This window comes from Crassostrea angulata, chromosome 2, assembly GCF_025612915.1.
Source record: "Crassostrea angulata isolate pt1a10 chromosome 2, ASM2561291v2, whole genome shotgun sequence".
In the NCBI taxonomy this organism is placed as follows: Eukaryota; Metazoa; Mollusca; class Bivalvia; order Ostreida; family Ostreidae; genus Magallana; species Magallana angulata.
The window spans coordinates 15,671,673-15,698,186 of NC_069112.1; the positions used below are offsets into that span (position 1 = coordinate 15,671,673).

General features: G+C 32.8%; 1 protein-coding gene across 1 annotated transcript in view; it reads left to right on the forward strand.

The window, feature by feature from the left end:
* The window catches only part of LOC128171676 (multiple epidermal growth factor-like domains protein 10), a 33,061-nt gene extending 8,033 nt beyond the window's left edge, over positions 1-25,028 (forward strand). The window contains exons 3-14 of the mRNA XM_052837450.1: positions 3,654-3,890; positions 3,977-4,117; positions 18,832-18,972; positions 20,224-20,361; positions 20,686-20,823; positions 21,198-21,335; positions 21,535-21,675; positions 21,791-21,928; positions 22,162-22,299; positions 22,785-22,899; positions 23,706-23,782; positions 24,488-25,028. Of these exons, the coding sequence (XP_052693410.1) occupies positions 3,654-3,890; positions 3,977-4,117; positions 18,832-18,972; positions 20,224-20,361; positions 20,686-20,823; positions 21,198-21,335; positions 21,535-21,675; positions 21,791-21,928; positions 22,162-22,299; positions 22,785-22,899; positions 23,706-23,782; positions 24,488-24,522 (1,577 nt within the window). The 3' untranslated portion in view covers positions 24,523-25,028. The remainder of the gene's footprint in view (positions 1-3,653; positions 3,891-3,976; positions 4,118-18,831; positions 18,973-20,223; positions 20,362-20,685; positions 20,824-21,197; positions 21,336-21,534; positions 21,676-21,790; positions 21,929-22,161; positions 22,300-22,784; positions 22,900-23,705; positions 23,783-24,487) is intronic.
* Positions 25,029-26,514: the final 1,486 nt, after the last annotated feature.

Consider the following 26,514-nt stretch of genomic DNA (forward strand, 5'->3'; position numbering starts at 1 on the left):
CATCCAGGTATGCGATGGCAAACTCCTCTTGTCCTTGAAGAACTATGTTCATCAGCTCTTGAAAGACTGCCGGTGCATTACTCAACCCAAATGGCATCCGGTTGAATTGGAATAGTCCTTTGTGACATGCAAAGGCCGATTTTTCTTTACTTGAATCTTCTAATTTCACTTGCCAATATCCACTCTTTAAGTCTAGTGCAGTGAAATATTTTGCCTTACCTAGTAAACATAGGATGTCATCAATCAACGGTAGCGGGAATGATACTGGTTTCACTATCTTATTCAAGCTTCTAAAGTCAACGCACATCCGGTCTGATCCGTCCTTTTTCTTCACCACTACTAAGGGAAATGACCAAGGCGATTGTGATCTCTCAATTATCTTTGCGTCCATCATTTCCAGTATGGCCTTGTCAATTATCTGTCTTTTATTTAAGGGTACACGGTAGGGTCTGTTCTTTATTGGGTGGTGATCTCCAGTTTCTATCTTCATTTTAACAGTATCAGTCACTCCAAGGTCACTGTCTTTCTTTGCAAATAAATCATTGTTTTTGCTCACAAGTCTTTTGATTGAGTGTTCAAATCTTCTAGGTACATCAATTTCTTCTTTTGTGTCTTGAGTAGTCTGTATTTCTGAGATTTCCTTCTGTTTTAATGCGGTAATTCGTCCTACTATGTAGCCTCTTGGAATTTTATAATTTTTGTTAGTTTGGTTAACGAAGATCATTGGAACTTTCTTATCCTTCCGAACTATACAAACGGCGTCTTTTAAATATAGTCCTGGGTCTTCCATAATGCAGTTATTGTCTATGCTGTTCACTTCAACCAAGTCATTTTTTTCCAGAGGAAAATTGTTATTTATTTTTCCATAGAATACAGTCACCGTGTTTGGTCTCATAATAAGTTTCTTAGGAGTTCTTACAATAGTTGAGATGTGTAAATCTTCTTTAAGTTCCGCGTATACTTTGCCATCAATACGCATGAGTCCAAGATCAAAGTATAAACGAACATTGTTTTTCTTGAGCCAATCACGACCGAGAATCATGTTTCGGTTGAGTCCCTTTGTCACATAAAGTTTGTGGTCTAAAGTTAACCCTGAAATCTTAAAGGAAATATTTACATACCCTATCGCAATTAAAGAATTGCCATTTGCTGCTTGTAAAGAGGGGATGTCATTATTAAACAACTTGGGGCGGGGAAATAGATTATCATACATTTTCTTACTAATTAGAGATACGGCTGCACCTGTATCTACCAAAGCTCTAAATTTATTTTTACCTACTTTTAATAAACAGCTACTGGGGTTGTTAGTAAAATTAATTTCATATGTAGGTCTTTGTTTAAAGTTCTTTCTTCGGGCTTCAACGAAGGAAGAACGTCTTAGTTTTCCTGTTTTTGTTTGTCAAAATAAGGGCGCGATTTGAAATTTGGAGACGATCCCCTATTTACTTGGTCGCTAGATTTATATGTTCGGCCTTGACGATTTGATGGTCTGCCCCGATTTTGCTGCGCTCTTTGATACATATGCAAGCCCCAACAATCTGCACGCACATGACCTACTTTACCACAATTCCAACATTCCACAGGCGAACGGGGTTTCTGCTCTATATTATGGACAGGTTTGTTTTGACTGAGTCGTTTATTCATTTGAGGCTGAGACCTGACTTGGGGTTTGTTTTGAGTACAAAATCGAGCCCTATGATCCCTCTGTTTACATTTAAAACACCTACTATTACGCGTATGGTCAATTTCCATTGGTTCTACATGCCTTGTTTCTACTGAGGTAAGATTATCTGCTCTATGCTTTAATAAGGGAAGAGTAGTATCAAAATTTGAAAGAGTTCGTCTGTTGTCATTACTTTGTACAATTTCTGTCATAGTTGACCCTCTTATCGCTAGCCTCTGTCTCAGATTTTGTTCTCGCATTGCTATTTGAATTGCAGATTCTAAATCTTTAGGGTTTTCTCGCAAAATTTTCATTCTGAGGTAGTCGAATGTCAACCCGTCACAAAAGATATCTACTAACTGTTGTTGTATCTAAGGGTCTTTTAGTCTGTCATTACTGTAGGCGTCTTCCGCGATTTGCAATAGTCTCTCGGCGAACAACTGAACACTTTCATTTGAATGTTGTCGAGTCTTACGCATTACTGCTAACGCGTGTTGGGGGTCTGTTATTTCTGCAAATCTATTTTTAAGGGATTCCTTAAGATCGTTCCAAGATGGGATTTCTTCAGACGCATCTGTTTCATCTAAATACCTTTTAATATAATCCCCAACTGAACCCTTACTCGTTATGTATGCAAGCATGGGGATCTCATGACCTTGTTTCCCAGACATAACACTGTACTTTTCAACTTCCTTTATCCACTGTTTAAATTTTTGAGCATCTCCCTCAAAAGGAGTTATCACAGAAGATAGGGGCACTGAGAGTGCGGCTGTTATAGCTTTAACTTGACCAATAAAAAAATCTTTTTCATCATCCTGATCTGGGACTCGGTGTCGAGTTTCACGAGTTTCATACGGCCTAGCATCATGATATGTTTCAAAAATATTTTGTTTAATCTGCTCTTTTTCTGGGGACTTTTGACCTGTTTCTTGCCCTTTATTTTCCTCGTTCTGACCCAACCCCGCGAATTGTTTTTCTAATTGCTCCATTTGATTTCTAAGTTCTTTTTTATAAAACCCATCACCTGTTGCCATATTGGTTGCTTAGACAAAGTTGTTTACTTCGAGATAGCTATAAGAGACATATAGAAATGGTTCTTACCTTACTCTGTATTGAACTTCGCTCAGTCCTGGTCACTGGCACCAAGAAAGTTCATGTAAGCCTTCCGTCTTACGGATCCAATTGAGGGTCAGCTCAAACTTAGTGATGACAAGTCCAGTATTTCTTTCTCAAGCGGTTTTATTAAGCGTGATCGTATAGTTACAATTACATCAGCTAATAGCAGCCCAAATCAGGAGTCTCAGAATCTATATCTTTTAGCGGAATCTCTAAATCTAAATCTCAATCTCTCTTATTCTCTTCAACATCATTTTACATGGGTATATATAACATTTTACTTATGATGGACAGTTCTGACTAGTTCGGCCCATTTACGACGATCATGAGTGAACATTTAGTGTTCAAAATTAAGATTAATAGTTTATTCCTAAATAAAGTAACAGAACCGTCAAAACTGCCAATCAAAGAGTCTAGATGCAGGATGTGAGTCTCCGAGTCCTGGGTCTCGGAGTCCCCCACCTAGTATGAGGTATCACTTACTCACAATACGTTCATTCATACACGGCATAAAAGGTTACAAAGGTTAATGTATAGAATACACAATACATGACTCAATATAGAGTTCTAGAGCTATCGTTGCAGACACAGAATCGCCAAATATGTCACATGTTGTTAAACTCTCAATTTGGATATTATTATGCCCGTATTATGCACCTGGTTTCATAACATCATTTAGGAATACTACGCATTGCTACAAGAGTCACAGAGTTCATTCTGTCAATTATCATTAACACCATTCGGTGCGCAGCATCTAGGTACACATAAATATCATAGTGACCATTATGTAATACTAGCAATTCAAGGCCATAGCATGGCTATCTGTTTACATTTTGCTCTCATGAATCTTATACATGTTCAACTGCTTTGTAAGGAGGCATTTTAGCAAAAAGCACAATACGTCTCCGAGGTTACAGTATCCGTGTATCCAACCCATCAGACGTACCACCTGGTACAGCAGATGCGTGCTTCACTGATGATATGTCCTACATATTACCAACTGTCATCCAGGAGGAATGTAAGAGAACAGCAAGATATGTATGGTTTTACCAGCCGCATGTAATAGATTCTATAGTTCCAGTTTTGGAAATATGTGAAGTTCAGATCTTTGGTAAGTTTTCTGAGTTTGTGATTTCATGTAAATTGATTGAGACGTAGTACATTTTGTCAATTTTTTTTGTTATTTTTTATTTTTAGGTTGTGAAACAGGAACATATGACGTCAACTGCTCTAAAACATGTCGCCATTGTAAAAATAGTGAAACGTGTGAAATTGATTCTGGAGAATGTGACAAAAATGGATGTGCATTTTCAGGATTTAAATCGCCTGTGTGTAGTGGTAAGTTTTGAAAACAAGGTAACTTCTTGAGTTGTAATATGTTTTACGGTGTTACCGTTCTGGCGAGCGCAGCAAGAATTACACATACTGTACCTTGCAGCATTGTCAACTTATAGTTTTATTTAGGTATCAACGACGTCAAAGAATTTTTGAGAGAGTATTGCTCTACAATAAGTATGCCAAAGGTACTAATTTTAATGGTTATGATACAGCGCAACCCCGAAAGAGAGAGAGAGAGAGAGAGAGAGATAATTTTTTTTACCTGTTTATTTTTTCATTTTATTCCTTTTTATTTAGTTCAAAATGTCCTATTGTTTATTTCCTCCCTTCTCATATACTTACCTGCCTACTGTACATGTATGCACAATTAGTTTAAAAATTGATCGATATGACAGTAAAGTATGGCTCTTGCGAGTGTGTGTGTGTGTGTGTGTATATATATATATATATATATATATATATATATATATATATATATATATATATATATATATATATATATATATATATATATATATATATATATATATATAAAAAATGTCTATATTAAAAAAAAGATTAAAAACAAATCATATGTCAATGAGGCAGGTATTGCAGACTATACTGATATAGCTAGTACACTCATTACAGATGTTTGATCCGCCTCTAAATTTATCGCGGGAAATGTAGCGCGAATGCACTGTGACGTCATGCATGACTTTGTTCGTCTTTGTTTACGTTTCTCGACTCAATACGGAGGCATGGAAGCATGTAACAAATCTTTTGAGTCTCGCCAAAGCATATGCGGTACTCAAAACGTGTCTTCAAACTTTAAGTCACCGTAAATTACGATTTAAAAGTCGGCCATTTTTGGCATAGCACCACGGGTGAAAACATTAGAGAGCATTATGGGACGTAGACAAAAAATTTTGTTTGATGAACTGTAGGTTTAGCTCGTTCTTTTTCCCGCGCACACTGGTTCTTAGAGCTCGCTTCGCTAGCCGGCGCTGCGCGCCGGCGAGCTGCGCTCGCTATAATAAATTAATAAAATAAAATTAACAACGTGAAATTTGAATGCCAAAAAATAAAACATACCTATTTTTCAGTAAATTTTCATTATTCATAGTTTATAAGATTTGTTATAATTTATTTATTTATATGTAGAACAATAGTTTAATCTCAGATACAATGTTGTTAAATAATAAAGATTTTAATATATAAATATTCATTGCACTGCATCTCCTCTTTTAAAGTGATTGTGATTATGATTGATTGATTGATTTCCCCCTTTTTTTTTGCAGTAGTCATTTTTTCATAAACTTACATATAAAACTTGACTCATCATAGAGCTCCCCCCCATGCTAATTTTTTTTTTTCATTTTTGTCAATTTATACATAGAAAATCGACTTACCATGGATTTGCCCCTCCACTTAAAAAAAAATAATAGCGAGCGCAGCTCGCCGGCGCGCAGCGCCGGCGAGCGAAGCGAGCTCTAAGAACCAATGTGCGCGGGAAAAAGAACGAGCTAAACCTACAGTTCATCAAACAAAATTTTTTGTCTACGTCCCATAATGCTCTCTAATGTTTTCACCCGTGGTGCTATGCCAAAAATGGCCGACTTTTAACTCGTAATTTACAGTGACTTAAAGTTTGAAGACACGTTTTGAGTACTGCATATGCTTTGGCGAGACTCAAAAGATTTGTTAGATTTGTTACATGCTTCCATACCTTCGTATTGAGTCGAGAAACGTAAACAAAGACGAACAAAGTTATGGATGACGTCACAGTGCACTCGCGTTACATTTCCCGCGATAAATTTAGAGGTGGATCAAACATCTGTAATGCGTGTACTAGCTATTTCAGTATAGACTGCGATACCTGCCTCATTGACATATGATTTGTTTTTAATTGATTTTATGTATATATATATTAGCAAGAGCCATACTTTACTGTCATATCGATCCATTTTTAAGCTAATTGTGTATGCATGAGTAGGGAGGAAATAAACAATAGGACATTTTGAACTAAATAAAAAGGAATAAAATGAAAAAATAAACAGTTATAAAAATTATGTAGATATTGCATATAGTCAGACCATTAAATATTACACACCTACAAACAGGTACCGGGCTCTCTCTCTCTCTGTCTGTCTGTCTGTCTGTCTGTCTCTCTCTCTCTCTCTCTCTCTCCAAGAAGGGGGTTGCGCTGTATGTATCATAACCATTAAAATTAGTACCTTTGGCATACTTATTGTAGAGCAACACTCTCTCAAAAATTCTTTGACGTTCGTTGATACCTAAATAAAACTAAGTTGACAATGATGCAAGGTATGTGAAATTTTTGCTGCGCTCGCCAGAACGGTAGCACCGTAAAACATATTAAATGTTTAATTTTATTTTAATTTACGCTTAAAAATATTTGCTTATCATGTTAAAAGAACATGGTGTTGTCCCCCCCCCCCCCCCCCGCATGTAATAAATGGAAGTGAAAATAAAGAAACCATTGAACTGCTAAAGAGCTGAAGGATTAGAATTTTCATGATTTATTTTTCTTTTTGCTTGCAAAGATTTTTTGGATGAGGCTGCCATCCACCCACCCACCCCCTTTAAAAAAAGGCGCTGCTACGTATAACGTTACGTTTCAGGAAATTACCGTAATTATAGTGAATAAAATATTTGTGAGCATTCATCCAAATTAGTGCAATTTACAACTGTTTCCTGTATCTGAAGAAATGTCCTTATTCGTCAGCTGTTCTTTATCTTAGCCTTTGCAAGATTTTGAGAGGATTTTGGTCATTTCAGCAGATTTACAATAACTTCAATTAGAGTAATTTCCCCTTATCAGTGATTATTGTGACGTCAAAGCTGACGTTGGTTAAGTGTCGTCTTACTCTTTAAAACTCCCCTGAGAAATAAAAGTATGCGAAGTATACTGTTTTATTTACTTAAAAAGCATGATGTTCTTAAAATTACACATCTTATAAGCTTTTCAAAGGTTTTACTTTGATTCTCGGGAGAACGTGATGTTGGAACGTGAGGTTGGAAACCATTGGTACTATGAATTGTGGGTCAAAATTTACTGACTCCGAAAAAATATATCGGATCAATGTGTAAACGTTTGTGACGTCACACGATTATTTTTGATTGAAAGTGTACTGAGGTGAACTTTAGAGGTAACATTGACTGTATGTCGCTTACACCGTTATTGTTTTTACTGTCTAAATTTGTCTTGCTGATTCTCGTGAGAGTGTGAAGTGATAAAAATTGCCATGATTACAGGGAACTACTGGGACGATTAAAACGATGCATTACTGGTCCGATTTACTGACGCCAAAAAAATCCGTTGAATGAATGTGCAACTAGTCCGAATTTTCTATTCACACACGCCTTGCCGGTAGAGCTCGCTTCGCGCCGGCGCTGCGCGCCGGCGAGCTGCGCTCGCTATTACTAATGTGTCAGGCACAATTTGGATGCTTAATTAGTAAGGCAATATAATATGCAATACTAAATTGGCATTAAATTTTTATTTTTATTTTTTTGAAAGGGTGCATTATGCTTTATTGAGACACAGTTAAAGCTTAATCTACAACTTATCTATTTGTCTTCTATACAGTGTAAAACATGATCCAAACAATTATATAACAACTTAAGCATTGCATCCTAATCTCGTTAATTTAAATAATTATCATTTTCTTTACTTGAAACAACGATTAAATAAATTAGGCAAACACAATATGTTTTAAATGAATTGCATTAGATTAACTCTTAAAATATTTCACATTTTCAGTAAATCAATGAACAAATTCCTCTCTGTGCTAACCAATATTTAATTATAGAAAAACAAACACAAACAACGTAAAGCTACGATTAGGAAATAAATATTCCCTTTACTTGATATTTTTATTCATTTTTTAAGACCAATCTAATAGTTATAAACTTATATTGATATTAAATCTTCTGTTAAAAAATAGGTCGTATATATAACTGTAATGTGATTATTTTTCTTTTGATAGATTGTATTTCTGGATTGTACGGTAATGAGTGTAACTTTAACTGTAGTCAGTTTTGTCACGATCAGTTATGTTATGGAGCAACAGGAGAATGTGTTAACGGGTGAGAAGATGGATACATAGGAGGTCTCTGCAAAACACGTAAGATATCAGTCGCAACGCATGATTTTTTTTCTGCATTCCTGATTTTCAAAGTAAAACACAATGAATATATTGATTGTTTACATATAAAAATGTATTTCCAAAATGATAATGATTCTTTTAGAATTTTATTGAAAAAACAATCAAAACAAATCTATTTTTATTATTTATTTATTTTGTGTAGAATTAAATTTAATCAAAATATTGCATATTTTTTTTAGATAAAGTGGGTGTGTTGTTTTGGTGTCAGAAAACAATTATTTTTGTTCGAAATTGAAGTGCTTTCAATATTATTTTTTTAAAAATTATTGTTTTGTTGATTAATTACATATATTAATGAAACAAATTGATCTAGCATGTCCAAATGGATATTTTGGAAGAAAGTGTCTGGAAAATTGTGGAAAGTGTCTGGCTGACCAAATATGTAACAACGTTAATGGAACTTGTATGGGTGGCTGTAATAAAGGATTTAAAGGAAATTTATGCAAAAAAGGTAACTGTTAAATGATTAAGGTCGAGTCTAATAAGAACAAAGTTAATTTTAAATAAAACAGATTATTATTTTCATATAATGTCTGTCAATAAATAAAATTTGCATTTCTTATGAGTGCTTTTGTGAAGATCTCACACAATTTCATTTGTTAAGTGATGGGTATGCCATTATTTTAGAAAAAAATTTCATTGATGTTATACATATCTTGCCATAAAAGATCAAACGATATTTTTGTTATCAAAGCATGTTGATTTGTGTTGTTCTTATAGCATCAAATCAAATGTTTTATTTTTTATTTAAGATATTATGGATGTTCCTTTGTAATAAAGAGACAAGATGACTTCACTAGGTTTTTTGATAAGTGTGAACGAACCTAACATAGTTGAAGATAAAAATAGGCCATTCATTAATAAAATGACGTAAAAACACCGCAAACGCCTATACAAACAATAAAAAATATAAAAAATATTAGTGAAAGAAAGGGGTGGATGGAGGATTTTTTTGAAGAAAAAAAAATCTCAGCAGATTGAGCATGGCTTCTCTTATTTACAAACAAACTCTATGTATTGAATTACATGACCCGAAAAACCACGCTGATTTGTAAATCTTATCAAATTCTCGGAGAAGATTTAGATATAGAACATTGACCCAGAGACAACAAATACGAAAACTTTCGAGCATATCTGATTGGTCATTGTTTTCATCAGTAAGAGTTAAATTTAGCAGATAGGACCAGACGTAACATTTCGTAACACTTATCGACAAAACATTTCAGATAAACAAACAGAATCAGCAAACATATAAAATTTTATATGTAGATGAAAGACATACATAACATATATAAGTACGTCACATAAAGGATATTATCATTTGTCACTATATTAACTATTGGGGTTAGTATTAAGTAAAATCAACAAAAACAAATCAACAAATACATGTTGAATTTGCAATATGAAACTCTAACTTCTACGTTTTTATCTTGTTGTTTCCACTCCATAATCATACTTGCATTATAAAACAGCCGATCTTATAATTAGCTTGTTTTTATGTGAATACTTTTCGTATCACACCAGAGGCAAAAGACAAATGCATTTATTTGATTATCTATTATATTAAACCAAAAAAAAACCAAAAAAAAACAACAACATAAAAAGCAACAGTATTGATGAATTTGATTGATTAAATAATATGAGTGTTAGTTACCTCTGACACATCAACTTCCACTGAAATTATTCAGGCTGTATTTGCTACAATCTAGAACAATGGATCAACTGATGTTATTTGAATTATTAAATAAGGCCAACGTCTATCGTAGACGATAGCGTTTTTTTTTTTAAATGTTATATTCACCAGGTGTATTAAGATCGACACAGGATCCGGAAACACAGTTTGTAGCGGGAATCGCTGTCTTTGTTGCTGTTAATGTCTCCATGACAGCCGTAATAGCAGTACTTGTTGTGATGTTAAGGTACATACTAATTATTCCTGTTTACATCAGTATAATGATGAAAAAGGAAAAGAGAAATTAGCAGTTTTACTTCCAGAAAAACATTACGATTATATATATTTCAGATTCAATTCATCAGTCAAGTATAACAACTAACATAAAAAGTATTAAGAAGCAGCACTATTTTTGAAAAAACCCAAAAACTTATTGGTAGACATATGCATACACACATAGTTCATAGGTAATAGGTTTAAATTCTGATATTAGTTATACATAACTTTTACGTAGTCTTTGTATTCATGCGTGTGGAGCCTATAATATTTAGTTATTATACCCCCCGCAAAAAAAATTTGGGGGGGGGGTATATAGGAATCACCCTGTCCGTCCGTCTTTCCGTCTGTCCGTCCGTCTGTCTGTGCAATCGTGTCCGGTCCATATCTTTCTTATGGAGAAACATTGGAAGTTCTTATTTCACACAAAAATTGCTTATGACCTAAGGGTGTGTCATGAACTTGACCCTAAGTCATTCGGGCAAAGTCAAGGCCACTGGCAGAAAAAATGCAAAATTAGTGTCCGGTCCATATCTTTCTTATGAAGAAACATTGGAAGTTCTTACTTCACATAAAAATTGCTTATGACCTAAGGGTGTGTCATGACCTTGACCCAATGTCATTCGGGCATGCTCAAGGTCACTGGCAGAAAAAATGCAAAATTCGAGTCCGGTCCATATCTTTCTTAAGGAGAAACATTGGAAGTTCTTAGTTCACATAAAGATTGCTTATGACCAAAGGGTGTGTCATGATCTTGACCCAATGTCATTCGGGCAAGGTCAAGGTCATTGGCAGAAAATGTCAATTGAGGAAGTTCAAGGTCATTATTGCAAAAATGCTAAATTCTGTCTGTGTCATGTCTTGAATTAATGGAAATATTAGAAGCTAAAATTTGACACAAAGCTTGCTTGTTTCAGGCCACATTAAATTATTTTTAGATTCTCATCCCTGTCTCTCTGAAAATGGCCTGCCCCGATGAAATTTTTTCTTGGGGAAAAATGTGTGAAAAATAATTTCGGAAACAAATCGGGCTCAGTATACCAATAATTCAAAATGCTTAAATATTAAATGGCTGCTTGACATCTGGATTTCGTTTGATTCGAGTCATGGTTGTTAACGGAAGGATGCAAATATCCTAATGCATTAACAGTTAACTTAAAATAAAATGGAATTAAAGGATATAAATTGGTTTGTTTACTCCTATAAGCATTTACAGTTTTAAAAAATAGAGCAGTTGTTATTTATAGAAAATGGACAGTGAAAAAGATTCATCCAATATTTTCTATATTAGCAGAAATACACGCGTTATGTTTTATTTTCTTAGCGCGGATATCAATTGTGAGCTTGCTTACAGTACCTCTAGTTTTTTTCTAATTCGTTTTAGAAACGCTCGCAAGAGAAACGAAACAAACAGCCAAGTAAACGATATTGATATGTATGATTCACCAAACGCTAAGCCAGGTAAGAATAATTTTAAATGTCTTGTTATATAAGGTCTTCCGTAATCTATCGCTACATGAGGGTAACATCTTATACAGTGCCTGCAACGTTATTTTTTACAAGATAAACGATAAGATTGGATTCATGCACGATAGGATGGGATTAACGCCCGACAAAGCAGTATATACGCACGATAGGATAGGATTGATACACGATAGAAAAGTATAAACAATGCTCATGATAAACGTATAACCTCGAAAAACGATCTTCACGATTAGCCTGTTGACGGCAAAATTTGAGAAAGATCACGTACAAACCAATGTGTGAGTGGAATCACCTGTTATTAACAAATGCTGAGTTGTTAATCATCGCTGCATCCTTTATAGAATGAATAGAATTATTTTCTTTTGTTTAAAAAATGATGCATTTAAAACGCCCTATATTACATACAACATACAACATCACAGTCTGATATATTACACGGACAATACCAGGTTCAATTAAAAGACTAAGTTTTGTGTTAGTTAAATATGAATTATATCATAAATAATTTTGTTTTTGTAAAAATAAAAGAGATGCTTAAAAACGAATTATATTACATGCAGGTTAATGTTTACGCAGGTATACTCTTCGCGTACAATTTAGTATATTCGATATACCGGTAAATATGTTACCTTGCTCTTAAGAACATTAATTTTTTTATTTCCACTGCTTACAGATGTGATTAATATGTGATATTGGTTAGTTTTGTTCTTAACAAATTATCATGATACAATGCTGGGTAGGATTTTACATTTCTTGTTCGATAAATTTTTGTAAACGGCGCATGTACGACTTGTAAATTAAAAAAAAAGTATTTGCTTATGAAATGGCTTGAAAGGATTAACACGATAGGATAATTAAAAAAAACCCACTAAAATTGTACGATTTATCTGATAGAATTCACGCAAGATAGGATAGGTTTAATGCACAATAGAAAAGTATACACGCACGGTACGATATGATTGATACACGATACGATAGGATAGGATTGTAAAAAAAAAAACGTTGCAGGCACTGTACTATTGATAATACACTATAAAACGAAGTACCTACTCATTAGAAAGGAACATTTTATTCACCAATACAAAAAGATAAATTGATAATGGGTAAAAATCACTTTCAAATGATGTAAGTTTGCAGTTAACTAAGTCCTCGGAAACAGACGTCGTAAGTGAATTGTTGAATCTTTTCCCGTATTTTACGGCTTTTTAAAAGAATCGTGTAGAAAATAAAACAATATTTTGACATTCTTTATTTCATCACGGAAAAAGTAGTCCCGGTACCTATATTCAATTTGACCTCATTTTAAAGAGGAGGTCCAGAGCTTGTTTAATGCCGTTTTTGAAGAAAGTGTAGGCATTCTAGATATATTTCATTAGTCAAAAATGGACAAAACTTCGAGATTTGTTAATTCTATCCTTCATATTTCATAGAAGATGGTTGTTAAAAGATGATTTTTCATTGTGCTTATCAAAAATTTAAGCCCCGGTACATCCCATGAACAAAGATATTTTATGAAGCATCTTTAATAGAATTGATATCTTTAATTTCATAAACCTGTAGGCATCTTTCATTCACTGGATCTTGACCTTAAACTTTAAAATAGGATTTTTTAGCAAAAAGCTATTAATTTGCAAAGACAAATACATATTTATTATTTTTTCTAATTTGATACATTTTATAAAGAGTTCTTTCATAAAAATGACATGACCTGTTTTACTCCTCACTGTATATGTTTTTTCTTTCCATCAGAAAACAACGTGTATGATGTAATCGTCTCCCAATAAACTAAACAACCTATACCCTATACAGTTATTTATCAGAATGATGTCAGCTGATATTGGAGTATACCATTATAGCTTATCGCTACATACTCCTTTTTAATAGCGGACAGCACAATTCATGCCTTATCGCCTTAAGGTGTTTACACACCTGAACACGTTTCATTGGAGAAAAACATTTTAAAAAAATGACATACACTGCACTGATAAAGAACATCAAATGAAAGACGAAAAAAAAAGAAAAAAAAAAGAAAAGAACATATTTCAATATCCTCAATCGTTGATAAATGTTTTGCTGTGTTCTGTTTTATCATTGCATTTGCTCAAATCATACACTGTATTATACGTATATCGTCCAGTGACAGCATGGCCGTCATAAAAAAGAGTGTTTTTGTAGAAACTGAGAAAAACGACAACACATTGCTACATTAATGGATTAACAATCGCTTTTTCACTATGATGGAGATATAGTTCGACCGATCTACGATGTAGATGTTATGTACTCTCTTTGAACGACAAACGTGTTTGAGTTGCAAGCAAAGTAAGGCAATCCTATCTGTAAAAGACATTTTGGATACCATTTGTATTTTTTGTTTTCAAGAAACATTCCTTTTTTTTCCTTATTGCTTGTAATTTCAGCTAAGTTCATGCATTTAGAAGTCCGTGTTGACTGATTGCCTTAATTGAAAACATCCGACCATAACGTCCTTTTTCGGTATATATACCCCATTTTTATTCAAGGAGCGATCAAAACTGATATGTCGACCAAGGAATTAAATGAATTCAAGTCATTTTCAGTGAAGAGACATGTTTATGGGGTTGATAATAAGTGAAAATGTGGAAGTGACTTATCTTGTACAAACTTGAACAATTACATCTTTTGAGAGAGCAATATAATAAATGTTTGACTAGATTTTACATTTGCATCAATATCTTTAATGTCTGGTTTGATTATCAAAATAAATGTGAAAAATAGAGAAAAAAAAATTTTTGGTTTCATTTCAAATTTTCATAAATGTGAACGTATTACATTAAGCTACGTACCATATTAATCGTGTTATGCAGCCAGCTTCTTCCTCCAAATTAAGTTTATCGCATATTGCCATACATAAATATTTTCGACAATGTACATCAGGATTTTTTAAAATCTGAGCTAATTTGTTGAGAAAATTACTTTTCACCAAGCATTTTTCACACTTAATATCCTACGTTGACATTAAAAACCCTGTTTTTGTGTTGTTTAAAGAGGCATGAAGAAATAATATCTATACCACACTTACTAAATATAAAACATTTTCTTACACAGATATGCATTTTATAAAAAAATGATGGTAAAACATGTAATCTGAACTATCCATTTAAAGATTTCATTGCTTTATCTAACAACGCAATACGGATTCATAACTTCATAACACGCATGAGGAGATTACACAGTAAATATATTGAATAGTACACGGAAGTTTAATTGTAATATACAACGAACTATTTTGGTTAATGTTGTTTCGTTGAGACACGAACAAAGGACAATCAATTATCGTTTTTAAACATGGAGGTTAAGAAATTATGTCTTCATGTGCTTCTACTGAATGTTATGGCGGTCTCAAGTTACTGTAAGTATGCAATAAGATTTTTTTTATTATATAAGACAATGATTAAACGACCTACATGGCTCTACATGGCTAACTGCATAGCTAATCCATCCAGTTAACTTTCAGTTACCATTCAGTCATATTTCAATTGACTGAATGGCAGAGATTCATCCTGTGTTTAACAAATTATAACAATAAAATTGCTGTACATTTGTTTTGCTGTTGAACTGGGTAGCTGTTTCAATTAACGTGACGTTACAAAAAATAGTTAAATAATGTCACACATATTTTATTAATATAGTAACTAGAACTAACGTTCATTTAAAAAAAGATCATTTTCTATAAAATTAAGATAAACAAATGAGTATTCACTCGTACTTTTAAAAGAAACGTTTAAAGGTCAGCGGAATATTACTACTTCTGCTGAAGTTAAAGTCACAGAGCGGTTTGAAGTTTGAAAACAAAGCGATAAAAAACAGATTTACAGGAGGGATATTTTAGAGGAAATCTATCGCAGTTATAAGAATTAACTTCAAGGGCAAAGGTTTTGTTCCTCGGGCATTTCGGAGACTAGGTATTCAAATCGTTTGAATCGTTTATGGATCGAAACGAACAGAAAAGCAGAACGTTTTAAATTCGATCAATATGGTAGACATGCAATATGAATGAATTATATATGAACATAAATTTGTTGAAAAACATGGCATGAACTTTTACTGTGTATGATGACGAATTCCGAATGTAAACTTTTTCGTGACGCTTTGTTACAATGTCAACTCGTAAGTAGGATCTTATGTGTATTCTCTGTCATGATTATTTATTCTGTTATATGTGATAAATGAATGAAATCAAACTTTTTATTACATAAAATAAATATGTTTTAACAAAGCTTATCATTAATGTTGCTAAAACAATTGTTTTTTTTCATAAAATTGAGAGCAATATTCTTCGTTTCATTAATAGAGCTAATAGTAGAGCGATGCATATGTATTCGAAAGAAAATATTGACTTTATAATGATAACTATCCACCAAAATGGTTAATGTTTTCATGAAAGGGAAAATACTTTTATCAACACAGTGCAGTTTGTCGTTCCCGGTAGAACAGAGACTGACAGTAGTCGGGTTCATGTTTCTCAATTACCATCCGGGCCTTACCCTTACTGGCCAAACAGGACCGTGGATGGAAACTTCAGTCAGACTTATACAGCATGTTTCCATACAGCTGATATTGAGGGTATCACAGAGGCTTGGCTACGAATCGATCTACAAACCGTTAGAAGTATAAAGTCTGTAAAATTCTGGTACAGGAATGACAGTGAGTATATATCATGGAAAAGACAACTCGCTTGGTAATCTTTCTCTATTTTTTTAACAACAAAATATTTTGCATAAACGAAATGATAAAATGTTATGGAATTCGTATATTTCGAAACTTTGATTAATTAGCGAATGAATGACAAAGCGCACGCTTTGCAAATAGTCCTTAATGAAAATATTTTGATTAGAATTGATAACACACAATTTTCATTAACATATCAACAAACTGGTGTCCATTATATAACATTAATCAATTTCATTGTAAAATGAAATCCCTTTTTAAAAAAAGATAGCAAAGTTAAAAACTTGGAGAACATATTTTAATAGTGCAAACTTATTAAACCTGTTTGAACAACTTGGAAAAAGAAAGGGCAGTTGTCAAGTTAAACCCAAATTTAGACCTTTGATCTAGAATTTTCATTGGTTTTCACAAGATTTAGACAATACTAGTTGAACTTTGGGATGCAAAACATAATTTAAAACCAGATTTTTCTCTGTTTCTATAAACACAGAAAACTGAAAGGCTTGCTTTATTAACAGGTTATATGATTTTGAAATATCTACATTTGATGGTTATGAAGGTTTACATTTACATTTTGATTGATCATTATAAATGACATGACAAGCAGTGTGTACATCACATGATGATATTGCAGATAAAATCTTGACCAATCCGTTATTGGTAGCTTGTAAGAAAACCCACCATGTATACTTGCTATCTAGAGCAATTGATATCAAATATTTATTTTTCGACTATTTATCTTAAATTTATTTACTTTCAGATTGGTCTGCAAGGTTATAATGTCATTGTATCCTATTAACTTCGAATCATACATATCATTATTTTTTGTAATTAAATATATAGTAACAAACATATTTTAGTAAGTAAACACATTTCAAAGGTAAGTTCCAAAAGAAAAAAAAAATAAAGCTAATAAAAATTAATAGTAAAACTTTACAATTACGTTACATGTACCACGCTACACTACGCTACAGTACCATCAACATTTTTTCACGTTTAGGAAAAAAAATGCAAATGGATTAACTACACACAGTTAATAGAATATTTAATTACCTTTAATTATGCTGAAGTAATTATTGCCACAAAAATATAGATCTAAAAGGTTCGTGGTGATATTTGTTTGAAAATGAAAGATAAAGAATTGTATTTTTTATTTGTAAAAGTAGCAAAGTATGCATACTATCCTTTATTATATACGGACGTATGATACAATTACTTGTTCGGAAGTTTTTGGGTGTTGATTTTAATAAACTCTCCTATGCAGTTACTCTGGCAAACCGAAAGTGAAACAGTGTTTGGACCTAAGCACGAATCTTCACCGCTGACAAGACTTAGATCTTGAAAATAATAGATAAATTCGGTGTATTGTATGATGTATCATTGTTTTTCAAGGAAACGTATTTATAAATACCTTGAAAATAGTCAGATTTTATATAGTACGAACAATTTAATTATTTGTGTAGTCGTATGTATTTCTACGCCAGAGTTCATTTTAGTCTTGTTCAACTAGACGCTCGGCTGTATCCGTAAATCCCCGACAAGCAGAGAGTCTCTCTTGGTAGTCGGAGATTAACGGACACAGCCGAACGTCTGGTTGAACGAGGCAAGAGTTCATTATTGCTTGGATCCAGACGTGTACAATTTTAAGAAACATTTCGATTACTGATACACAGTTTGATGGAATTCATTTATCTTTAAATAGTACACAAAATGATTCATATGGGGTTTTCCCAAAATTCTTGTCGGAAAAGTTCGAGAATTCATATTATAAAATGTGCGTAATTCAAATACAGATTAGAAACTACCTGCCATGCAAAATAACATATCGTTGATTTTAAAATTGATTATAATCGATGAAATCAGCTCCCAACAGTACTTCTGTACTTCGATATTTATCAGTATTCTGATAAACTACTATTAGTGATCGTACAAAATAAGTATTTTCACGCTTTACTCCGAACTACCGTTTAAGTAAATGGTAGAATTTGAATAAATTGACCCTGTACTTACATTAACAAGGGTGCTGCTTTATGAATACATCACATATATGTCTACTTATTCAGGAGGCAGTGCAGTAGAAAACACAGAACGTCTACAAGGTTACAGTATCCGTGTATCCAACACATCAGACGTATCATCTGGTTCAACAGATGCGTGCTTCACTGATGGTATGTTACACACATTACCAACTGTCATCCAGGAGGACTGTAAGAGAACAACTAGATATGTTTGGTTTTACCAGCCGCATGAACGACGTTCAATAAATAATGTTCCAATTTTAGAAATATGTGAAGTTCAGATTTTCGGTAGGTGTACTGAGTTATTCCTATCATAATTTCTAATATTCATTTGGTTAAGGAAGTTGTATTTTCTGTCAAAATTGATTGATCTGTAATTTCAAGGTTGTGAGACAGGAACTTACGACGTCAACTGCTCTAAAACATGTCGTCATTGTAAGAATAGTGAAACCTGTGACATTGATACTGGAGAATGTGATGGTGATGGTTGTGCGCTTCCTGGTTTTAAATCGCCTATGTGTAGTGGTGAGTTATTGAAACAAAATACCCTTATGGGTGTCCATTGGTGATGTATCAACCTCTATATTATACAATAAAACTTAAAAAGCAATATAATATATTATACTTAACACCGATTCAAATTTTGAAACTCTATGGAAATGAAATTATTTTCTGAAACATGATGTCAGCTAAATTGCATTTATGTTTCCGTTGTTGACATTTTCTCCCATTGCCTCCTTACATGTACCAGAAAAACCGATACGTTGATACATTTTACTGGATTTACTTTGAAAATATTAACAACATTAAATCGGAACGAATTTATTCCGCGGATTTAACAGAGAAAAGCTTTTTAGCAGTGACCAATTTTTGCGATCCAGATGTAGATAATCTAAATAAATGATATACAGAGACATTTCGAAACTGGTTCATGCTGAGAATCATTTGCCATGACGAGACTCTTACCTTGTGAAAACGTCTCACCAGAGAAAAAATGATAAAATACAGCATATTATGAACACACAATTCTTTGTGTTTACATATAATCAACACATCAAAGAAAACAAACACACACCAAAGAGGACTTGCACTGAAAACTATTTACCCTTTGAGATATTTTTTATTACATTTGAGACAAACATAGTCACACAAACTAATAAATCTTTTGAAACATGTATACATTATACAGTGAAAATTTTCTAAACCAGAAGGTTGCCAGGTCAGACAAAATAGCAGGTGTACAGGGGTTGTTGGTTAATGCCCCAGTCATATATTTACGAATTAAATGCCGGACTAGCTACGGAAGTGATCTGGCATTATTTGTGGCAATGAGTATTGACCTGTGTCTTTTCAGTCTGTTATCATATCCAAACGTTACAATACTTGTATAACTTACTTAACCGTTTTATACATAGAAGTCCGTTTTAAATCCGTATAAATCCGAAGTAATTTGTATGTATCAATTTGTATCCATTCCGTAGTGCATCCGTACTAACTATACGTATCAATTAACGATCAATTAACCATCTGTCACATGCGTGTCTTTGTCTTTCTGTATTTATGCCGGTTTTATGAGGGTGATTACCATGATTATTACAGACCGGATGACAAAGATCGCCTGTTGTCCTGTTTGAGGAGGTAATGAAGAAATTAAAACGGAGCTGATCCAGACTTCTTGAATCAGCCGGTAGTAAGAGTGCTGGTTTGAAGAGGTACCGGTATTCAGAAGCTTCACTGTATATGTTAACGTAGTGTGATTTGTTTTTTTTTTTATAGAATGCATCTCTGGATTGTATGGCAATGCGTGTAACGTTAGCTGTAGTCAGTTCTGTCACGATCAGTTATGTTATGGAACAACAGGAGAATGTGTTAACGGTTGTCAAGATGGATTCATAGGAGGTCTCTGCAAAACACGTAAGATTGCAGCCGTAATCATATATATTAAGATAATATCAATGTAAAATATATGAATTATATTGATTATCAAATAACAACACAATGGGAATATCGATTGGTTTCATCGATGTATTTTCATGATGAATATGATTCAGTTACAATAAAAGGAGAGTAAGGTTAAACTAGTTGCATCAATTCAAAAAAATCAAAATAGTGGAAACTTTGTGAGATCAAATGAGTGCGTTGTTTTGGTGTTGAAAAGCCATTTTGTTTTTTTCTGTTTTGAGTCGCTTCAAACAATTTTTTTACTAATTACTTAAATTTGATAATAATTTGATAAAGGGTGTCGAAATGGCTATTTTGGAAGAAAGTGCCTGGAAACTTGTGGAAAGTGTCTAGATGACCAAACATGTGACAACGTTAATGGAACTTGTATGGATGGGTGCAATGAAGGATTAAAAGGATATACATGCAAAACAGGTAACTGTTTAAAAGCAAAATTCGAGTTTGATGATTAACACAACATGATAAAATAAATGAGCATTAATGCGGAATGACTACCAATGAATATAATTTGCATCATATATTCGAAGACGATATACTTTTTAATACTTCAAAATATGATGAATATGATACTATCTAAAAACAAATAGAAAAAAAATAAAGAGGTTTTGCTGGAAATTGCTTTCATCACACACACGTAATAATAATCATTTTTCGATGTAATGCATATCCTGTTAAAAAAAAAAAAAAAGAAGTTTTGTTATTTAATGATATGGCTTTGTGTGTCATTTTGTATATAAAATCCCGTATTCGAATAAATTTAGATCAATTATTTTTTGTATAATTTTTAGCATGTAGTCCTGGTGAATATGGGCGGAACTGTCAATTCCGATGCAGTGATCATTGTCACAATAATGAAGTTTGTAATCCCTTCTTTGGAAATTGTAGCAAATGTGCGAATGGATTTCAAAATGCCAAATGTAATGAACGTAAGTTCTTTTTTATATCAATCGTATTTTGCATTTTCTGTCAGAGATATGATTGGTAAGAAAATAAATATAACTTCATGCATATAAATATCTGCTAGACAAATCAAGAAACATGCAACGCATCTGTGTTAGCCAATCTCTGCTTTCCTTTGTCTGTTAACATGCTTATTTGTTTGTGTTTTTTTTTTTGCCTTTTAAGAATGCGATGATGGGAATTATGGGGAAAGCTGTTTGTTTCAATGTGGACACTGTTTGGATGATATCACCTGTAACAACATTAATGGCACCTGTCCCAGTGGATGTATGCCAGGATGGCAGAATACAGATAAGTGTGATAAACGTGTGTAATCACTTTGAAATAATCAAGTGTCAAAAATTGAATCTGTTGTGTTTATCAATTTAAAATAATACTTTAGTAAAATTAAACAAACGTTTTCCATTGCCTAAAATTTCAGAATGCAGAAATGGAACTTTTGGAGTTCGATGTACGCATACATGCACTGAAAACTGTTTAAATAACGAAATCTGTAATAAAAGTGACGGGGGATGCAGAAACTGTGCTCCTGGATGGGAGAGTCATCTCTGTGATAAAAGTAAGAACTTTATGAATATATCAATTTTATATAAAGCCGGATTTAAAATGCTCAGTATTTTTAATTGCAATAACTTTTTCTATACAAATGTTTATTACAAAATATTGATAAGAAAAAAAGGCGTTACATTACTATATATGTTTAACAAGTAATAAGTGAAATAACTGAATAATTGAATCTATAACGCTAGTATAGCTGCTAAGATACTCCATTCTCTTTCTAATCAACCAAAGCTTGTGGTATTGGGCAGTACGGTTTAAAATGTCAACATAAGTGTGGACACTGTTTCAAGGCTGAGCAGTGTTTCCATACCAACGGAAGCTGTTCTGGTGGCTGCATGGAAGGATACAGAGGAGAAATGTGCTCAGAGAGTAAGCGTCTTGCCTTTTCAAATCTAAGGCTTCTTTTCCTTTACATTTGAAATACAAATGAGGTTAGCAAAGTGATCAATGATTCAACCAAATTTACATTGATTTTACAATTCGTATTAAAAAAAAAAATTGTTTGATAAAGAAGTATGTTTATATCTCGGTAATGTTGCCTCGTATTGTTTTCTAGATTATAAATCAGTCGAACTAAGCTGTTATTTTAGTTCTTATTAATATATAAACAAAAGCAAATAAATAAAAACAACAAACAAACAAAAAAAAAAAAGGATACTTTTATACCACCAGTTTTTCTAATTCCAAAGAGTGTCATTGGTTATAAAGTAAAATTGATCATTTTTTTACGTGTATCTGACACATTACCTTAATTGGGGATCTTCAGGCCACGTGTCTAAGAATCTACGGTAATGAACCCATTTATATCATTATTTTTATTATTAAATCAGATAAATATATTATTGAATTAATAGGTTCAGTAGGATCGACACAGGATCCCACCACGCCGTTTATTGCAGTCATTGGTATTCTTGTTGTCATCATTGTCGTCCTGATAATAATCATAGCAGTCGGTGTTGTAATCTTAAGGTATTCACTTAATAAATGGATGTCTACATAGTACTTTATATGAACTAAAATGTCTTTGTATTTTCATAAATAAAAGTGTTTCTACAGAAGATAAATAACATAACTGTATCACTTATGCCACATTCTTAGCAATATTTTTTTAATAAATTAATCTTTCTACCGTTACACAATTTTAACATGATGAAAACAGCCTAAGAACACTGAAAAGATGACATGGAAAATTTCGTATTCCTATAAGATATCATTAAATGCCAAATTCACATAACCCCTAAAAAACAAAATATAATGTGTTGCTATAAATTCAATGTTTATCAATTTTGGTAAACAAATTCAGATTTTTAAAAAAATAGTTACGACAAACAAGTGATATAATTTAAATTAAAATTGCATCAAACAGTACCGTTGAACAACCTTTTTTTTCTAAAGCAAAATTGCTTATAGATGCCTTCATTATTCAATTTGCTAAGTCGAAAAAGTACTGAAAACGAAATCTATAAAATCATACAAAACGACATGTTTTGATGAAAACAACAATGACAAAAATGGTTATTTCTCTCATAAAAATATCAATATTTTACAAAATATATTTTCAATTTGTCAATAACAATCAGTTTTATCAACTAACAAGAACATAAAAGAAGCAAACATGTTGACAAAAAGAGAGATATACATATGCATATAGATGTACTTCATACATAATTGGTTGTAATTCTAAAATTTGCAATAGATACCAAATTCTAGATTCTTTGTATTCATTTGTGTGGAACGTATAAATTAATTGATATGTTTATTCTGATTCGTTTCAGAAATGCTCGCAAGACAAACAAAGCAAACAGCAAAGTGAACGAAATTGATATGTATGATTCACAAACTGCAAAGCCAGGTAAAAATCATTTACATAAAAATGACATTACCATAATGTCAACCATCTCAAAAATCAAGATATTGCGAAAGACAAATTCAAGGCAGAGCAACATGAACCTCTAAAAAGATAAAAACTGGGATCAAAGGCCTAGAAGGAGTTAACATCCCCTGCCGACTGGTCGCACCCGCCGTGTGCTCAGGCTTATAATCATGAAAAAGGATGAAACCATAATCAATCTGGTGTATAAATAATGGTCTAACCAGTATAAGAAACGGACCGCGCATCAGACAGCATGCGACTTAATGAATCATTGTACTTGACAATGTTATTGTTTTGACCATAGCACTTCTGTAAAAATGAGTTTAATCGAGGTTCCGGATATTCTTTATCCAACATCTTGTTAGTGTAGCTTGCAACGTTTAAGAAATCGTTCGTATGTAGATCATGCTCTTGCATAACGAACAAGCTGAAACACATTAAGCCCATAAGCAGATGTTGATGGAATATTGCTACTTAAGTTAAAGAAGTTGGCGATGGAAAAATTAAAATCATTACGTTTATAATATAGTTTCGTTTTAAGGTTACCTTTAAATGATATTTTTGAAAAAGGTATTTCGTAATCTTACGGATAATGATGAATGCTATAAAACAATGATAAATAAACAATTTGTAATAGCATTATCTGTTTTAGTCTGAATGGTAAATGTTTCTTCTTTGTTTCAGAGAACAATGTGTATGATGTAATCTCCACCTCATAAAATGATCAACATATACAAGTATTTGTCAGAAAGATGTCAGGAGTATATCGTTATCGAAATCTGGAAATCCAAAGTATTAGGAGGGGTGATTTGTATGAGAATGATTATTTGTATTTCGATTGATCTAGATGAGAATAAGCAAATGTTTTCAAGGATGCATTTAATAGAGAAGTCATTCATTGGACGAATATATTACTTATATAACAATTTTTGGCAGTAATAACTAAACGTTTACATGTAAATCTTACTTGCAGCTTCATAAAGAACGTGTGATGTTAAAAAAAGAAGTTATGAATTGTAGTACTAATGACCTTAAAATATGTTAACATACCACGCAGTCTTTCTGGTGCAAGATTTAAATAAGTTATCATCTAGATAAAGCTTCAAATAAATCATTTTCTAAACTTTTGATAAGATGCGTTTCCTTTTAACTTTGGATTTTAACAGACATTCATATGTTTTTTCTTAGTAATAAAAAATATCATAAAATAAAGGTATATTTAGATTACAATATGCATGATTTACGTCAAAAATTTGTAGCATTGATTAAAAAATCAAACAGTCGATAAAACATGTATTGTTTTCCTTATTCAGGTCTCAATTTTTATAATTGCCTGCCATCAACAGTATGTGTACTAGTATAAAATGCTGATATATACATTTCTGTTATTATCATAATACAAATTTAGGGGGAAATTCTCTTATTTGCGCTCTTATAGCTTTTGATTTGATGTTTGTTTGTGTGTTGTATGTTGTCAAAGAAAACAGGAAACTATGTAAAGTTTCTTTACGATGGTACGAGTTTCTACGTATGCCCTACTGCAACCCAGATAAAGTATTGTCACTGAAAAAAAATAAAAACAAGTATGATGACAGTCTCTTTTATGACTTTATTTTAAAGCATGGTGAATGGTAAAAAAAACAATTTATACACTATATAGGACTTATAATATATATTGTAATTATTGTGGCATATTTCTGTACCCTGCAAGAAAAATTATGTCAACATGCCAGATGATTGTCTACATGCAAGATAATTATGTTGATTATGTTGACAAGTTACAGATATAATTAGAGAATCTAATTTTTATATAGGAAAAATCACTTACTAACGCCCGTTTTTGACATCATAGATGCAAGATACAACATAATTATGACAGCAAGTAATTTACATATGTCAACATGCCAGATTGTGATGTGTACATGTGACATATATGTTGACATGAGACTAATTTATATAAACATTCAAGTTAATTATGTTAACATCCAAGATATTTATGCCAACACGCTCTAGTAATTTAACTACGTAACTATCCGATTTACTTAAACGACTCGTAATTTGTATGTCAATATAATTATCTTGCAAGTATACATAATTATTTTGCATGCTCACATAAGTAAGGCTCATTTTGAGAAAATGTATCTGCATGTAGGGGGCAGAAATGTGCCATCATACGTATTGAGATAATGAACTCAGTTCTTAAAGGTTAAATAACGGTCACAACGGAGTTAAACATTAAAAAAATTAATAAATGTTCAAAATGGGTAACTCATACAAATTCAAGCAAGCAAAGTACAAATACCAATGGAATATGCACAATGGTCTGTCAACGTCGACGTTTTAAATAAAACAGGATGGCTTGGTACATTGAACAGAAAGGAGTGGGTAGCCAGGTTTTATACAAAGTTCGACCACTTGTCCAAAGTCACAATGTCTATAGACAACACGGATTAAGGGAAACAGTGACCTAACTGGATTCTGCGTTATGCCGTGATAAAAAGGATTTGACACGGAAGAACACAAAGTACACACACCATTACGTAAAATGATCATTAAAAAAACCAGTATACATCAAACAACAAGGATTAAAATAGCATGGTATAAAACATCCGGTCAAAACTAGGGACAATGGAAAGGGAGAAAGGAAATGAATGCTCAAAACGTCTTTCTTTCTTTTCTGCAAAAGGAAGCTGGTTTTTGCGCATGAACGA